This window comes from Lygodium microphyllum, chromosome 12 (genome assembly GCF_053477565.2).
Source record: "Lygodium microphyllum isolate KBCC chromosome 12, Lygodium_microphyllum_v1.1.10, whole genome shotgun sequence".
Taxonomy (NCBI): domain Eukaryota; kingdom Viridiplantae; phylum Streptophyta; class Polypodiopsida; order Schizaeales; family Lygodiaceae; genus Lygodium; species Lygodium microphyllum.
In genome coordinates, this window is record NC_141146.1 from 59,239,069 (window position 1) to 59,244,056 (window position 4,988).

Consider the following 4,988-nt stretch of genomic DNA (forward strand, 5'->3'; position numbering starts at 1 on the left):
TGTTGTATGACTATGCATAAGAAATTAGTGATTTGGTTTGTAATGAGCTTTTGAGTGGTAAATGTGAAAAATATTGAGGTAAGCTCATCAAAGGCATTCTTTTGTATGGCCAAGAATACATTATAGAGACCTTCCCAAACCCTCCACATGTTTTTGATACTTTTCAAGTGTTGAATTTTGTTGATGCTTTAGATTTCTTGAGAAACTTGAGGCCTTTACAAATCTTTTTGTTTTCAAAATTCCAACCTTTTTGGTAATCTTAAAGCCAAAAATTGTGGTGCTATGTCTCTAGATAGTTTGTTAACCTCAATTTAAAACATTTTCCCTCCCTCTTTCCTTCTCTCTCTCTTTGTGCCATGTGTGAGAAACATGACCGTTAAAAAATCTATCCCTCAATCTATGTGCCTGCGTGCGTGCGTGTGTGCGTGTGTGCGTGTGTGTGATCGATGCGGAATACAAAAATAAAATACCTTCATCATATATGTATATATCTCCATGAGAGAAATTTCGATGAGACTACTAAGAGAAAGTTTGATGAGAGCATTGTTAGGTTTCTCACAAGAGAATAAATGCTTCCACTTTGTCGTGTGCCAAAGTAGGCTGTTGTCACATGTGAAGCATGCCTCCTCTTCCTTTCTTATGAGGAAAGGGAATAGTGCATGCTAACTCCATGATGCAATCTCATGTGAAGTGCATGTAGTAGGCTAACAAGTTACAATTATTACTTTTAGTTTCTAGTGCTAAATTGTTGCTCCCTCCCAAAGATGCCACATAGTTTCTCGTGCCTAAATTTTTCAACACAAGGTGGACATATAATTACCTTGGTTTAGAAGAATTTAATCTATTTGGAGAAGAAACATTAGACTATATCCAAAATTTGCGAAGTTTTAAGCATAACAACGATTATTGATGTTCTCACATAAGACATTTGATTGCCTTCCTCTCTCATCAATAACTTTCTCGCAAGGAGAATAAATGCTTGTGGTTTGTTATGTGCCAGGTTCCTTTACATGCAAGATCATGTGCTAGATATGGGTTATCGCATGGAGAGAATCCAACTTTGATAATCATATTATTGTACAAGGGCCATAGATAAAGAGAACAAAAGTTGGAATAATTTGAAAAACACATGTGCAAAAGTGGAGCTCCACAAAATACTTGCAAATTATCTCATACAAGCATGTAGATACAAGTCATTTGCCTTCCCCTATTAAGGTTTTGTAGCTTTTTGGTCATTGAGATTGAGTGCTAAGGCTGTTTCCTTGGGTTGTTGATCACGTAGATAGGTATATGAGTAGGAAAATATGAAGAAGAATGCAAGTGTAATGGTTGTAAGGGTTGCAAGAAGCCAATAAAAGTAATCCAAATGACCATCATTGAGATCACGAGGGATCCAACCTAAGGAGTCTTCTCTTGTTGTGATCTTGACTATCAAAGTTACAAGGAGAGTGCTACCATAGTTACCAAGTCCACCGGATAAGAGGGAGAGTGATATTCCAAGGCTTTTCATGCCATCAGATAGCTCACTATAGAAAAAATCTGTTTGACCAATGAACCTAAATGTAAGGAATATTCCTAACAAAGCATATTGTGGAATTAACCAATAGACAGAGAGTGGCTTTATCAAGGAAGAATCATGGGAAAAGGATATCCTTCTAGCATATCTTAATCTTTTTCCCTCTACTAGTGCAGCCACTACCATGGCAATAATGCCAACAAAGATTCCCCACCCCATACGTTGTAGTGATGTTAATCCCTCTTGTTTTCCTGTTCTCCTTTGCAAAATTGGAGTTATTAGGTAATCATACATTACACCAAAAATGATGCTAATAACAACTGTAATGACTTGCATAGATGCAGCTGGAATGGTGGCATTAAAATATTTGATGTGGCGGTCCATGTTGGCTCCTTGCTCCACAAAGAATGTAGTGACTTGAGCATAGATGATGAAGCAAATTATATTTGACACCAAGAAAGGTATCACACGAATCAAGCACTTTACCTCCTCCACTTGAGTTATAGTGCAGATATGCCATGCATTTTGTTTCCCATCACTTGTCATTATAGCTGCCTTATCAAGCCACCTCAAAAACAAAAGAAAAGTGTATGAGCATGGTTTATCATTTTGAGTCTCCAAATATTTTTCATACTTAGTTGTAACTAATAGAAGTTCATATAAAGGATTACATTTTTAGTCCAAGATGACTAGTAGAAAATGAAAATCCCACTTATTTTAACATGTTGATATCAAATCCATAAAGTCATTTCTCAAATCCTCCAAAACGTTCCAATTAAATAATAAAGGTACCTTGTATAATCCCAAGAATTTAGTATATGTGTGGGGCATGTATAGATGGTTTCATACTTGAATTCGCCCACAATTAGACTCACCACATCATTCTTATAAACAAGGAAATATACCATGAAATATGCAAAAATACGTGTATAGGCATGTGTGAGGAAATAAACACATATACTTTGTACCTATAAACAAGGAAGTAGGCCATCTAATGTTCATGATTAGATGTATGTGCATATAGAATTGAATAAACACATAAATACATTGTGTTGTATTGATCATAAATGTTTCACTTCAATAGGGTTAGGAAAAGACTAACCCTATTGAAAAGACTAAATAGTTCAAGGGACAAGGTTAGCATGAGTGACTTCAAAAGTTAAACCACTAGTCACTACAAAACATAATGAGAAATTTCATATTGTATTTTGTAACTTTAGACTTCTTTTGAGAAATACATGTAGACTTTATATGATGTCTACATTCATGCATGCACGCGTGAATGTATGTATGTATGTACCAAAAATTTACATTCATTTAAATATTTACATGCATGCATGCATATACCAAAAAATTTATGTATCTACATGCATGCAAAGTTATGCTTCCACGTGTGTGTGTGTGTGTGTGTGTGTGTGTGTGTGTGTGTGTGTGTGTGTGTGTGTGTGTGTGTGTGTGTGTGTGTGTGTGTGTGTGTGTGTGTGTGTGTGTGTGTGTGTGTGTGTGTGTGTGTGTGTGTGTGTGTGTGTGTGTGTGTGTGTGTGTGTGTGTGTGTGTGTGTGTGTGTGTGTGTGTGTGTGTGTGTGTGTGTGTGTGTGTGTGTGTGTGTGTGTGTGTGTGTGTGTGTGTGTGTGTGTGTGTGTGTGTGTGTGTGTGTGTGTGTGTGTGTGTGTGTGTGTGTGTGTGTGTGTGTGTGTGTGTGTGTGTGTGTGATAATTGTTACTTCAAATATATGCATATGTACATCAACGTTGCATGAATGGAGAGAGAGAGAACTTAATGAAACAAAAAGGCAAAAAGTAAGATCATAAGAGAAAATGTTGAAAATAGATGAGGAGATTACCTGAATTGTTGAGTGTGTGCTAGCTTTCTACAGCCAGGGATTATAGACATGTGCCCATCTCCTACTTCATGGAGTGAATTTGATTCAACAATCATTGAATGCTTGCGTATGGCACATACAAATACTTGAGCTATGCGCACAAAAGGATTGCCTCCAGCCTTATATTGTCTAGACTTGGGTGCTCCCATAAAAATTAATAGCAATGACATATTTAGTGAGCCCACTAGAATCCAAAAGCTTAGTGCCCAATGCCCCATCTCTTGAAGATGGGTGATGAATATAAGTGACACAAATTGGCCTATGTTACATGCCACAAAGATCCAATTGAAGAAACTCCCTTTACTAGATGGGGAATCAAATTGGTCTCCTCCAAATGAAAAAAGCAATGTTGCATAGGACCCATTTCCTATTGCTGCTATGTATAGGCCCATAGAGAGCAACACCCTAATCCATGTAGGATATGACATGTGTTGAGTTGTTGCATGAATATTCATACTTCCTTGAAATGTTATTGCAATACTTGCCACTATTACGCCCTGTACGTAAATTCATGTCATGCCATTAGATTCATATATTTGATCATGCATATCTTTGATTAGTACATCCACACTCAATGGTATGTTTATCAAGTAAAATTGTATCCAACTAGAACATAAACTAGATACGCATGGAATACTACACATGAATACATTTCTATCCATTGAACAAGGGAATAAGCTTCATAAAGCTACACTTACTTACCAAAATGTATGTGACAAGAAAGATAATTGTTGTCCAAAGCCTACCTAAGTAGGCATCGCCAATAAAAGCTCCTATCATAGCTGTGAAAAACATTGTCCCCATGATGTTGGTCACATCATTAGCTGCACTTGCTGAGCTATCACCCCATATCCTTATGAAGTAGAGAACAAGGTTGATGAAGACCCCACTATAAGCGAAGCAATCAAAACAAATTGCTCCTGCAACATTACATCCCAAAATTAAAACATTTTGATAACCTAACATGTCAATCTTGCATATTGATCATGCTTATCATGGAGCTATAAATTTGGCATTTGATATAAAGACATAAAGTAGAAGATGCAATCACATCAAACATGGTGAAACATCCTTGTGAGACTAGCTAAACCCCATGTACCTAGGAGAAAGTAGGAGCATGGCCATCCACCAAGCTTCTTTCCTTGACTGGGGTGCCTACCAAGCCAATCTAAACTTTGATCTTCCTCAAGGCTTTTCATGATAAAAATTCTTGCACATCAAAACAAGAGCTAGATCTGTGTGTGCATGCACCTGTGTGGAGGGGGAGGGGGAGGGTGAGTGAGTGAGTGAGTGAGTGAGTGAGTGAGTGAGTGAGTGAGTGAGTGAGTGAGTGAGTGAGTGAGTGAGTGAGTGAGTGAGTGAGTGAGTGAGTGAGTGAGTGAGTGAGTGAGTGAGTGAGTGAGTGAGTGAGTGAGTGAGTGAGTGAGTGAGTGGGAGGGGGAGGGGGAGGGGGAGTGTGAGTGAGTGAGTGAGTGAGTGAGTGATGCAAGTATATGTATTGAACAAGCTCTAATATAAGAAGTAAGTGTTTCCTTGATAGGTGCCATATAGGTTCGTATTGAGAACACTATTGACATTGTCAAAATTCCT

At 37.8% G+C, this 4,988-nt stretch overlaps 1 protein-coding gene across 1 annotated transcript; it reads right to left on the bottom strand.

The window, feature by feature from the left end:
• Window positions 1-1,033: 1,033 nt before the first annotated feature.
• On the bottom strand, window positions 1,034-4,730 carry LOC148027805 (protein NRT1/ PTR FAMILY 8.5-like). The gene is made up of 4 exons (XM_087689503.1): window positions 4,498-4,730; window positions 4,101-4,318; window positions 3,360-3,895; window positions 1,034-2,084 (listed from the first exon to the last, which is right to left on the bottom strand). The coding sequence occupies exons 1-4, from the start codon at window positions 4,595-4,597 to the stop codon at window positions 1,211-1,213; spliced, it is 1,728 nt and encodes a 575-aa protein (XP_087545629.1). The 5' UTR covers window positions 4,598-4,730; the 3' UTR covers window positions 1,034-1,210.
• Window positions 4,731-4,988: the final 258 nt, after the last annotated feature.

Bases quoted from the DNA above. Each gene is read 5' to 3' on its own strand.
- LOC148027805 (XM_087689503.1), bottom strand. From the start codon at position 4,597: ATGAAAAGCCTTGAGGAAGATCAAAGTTTAGATTGGCTTGGTAGGCAC. The intron at 3,896-4,100 runs GTAAGTAAGTGT...ATTTACGTACAG, and splicing joins TTCTTGTCACATACATTTTG to GGCGTAATAGTGGCAAGTAT. The intron at 2,085-3,359 runs GTAATCTCCTCA...TTTGTTTTTGAG, and splicing joins GCACACACTCAACAATTCAG to GTGGCTTGATAAGGCAGCTA.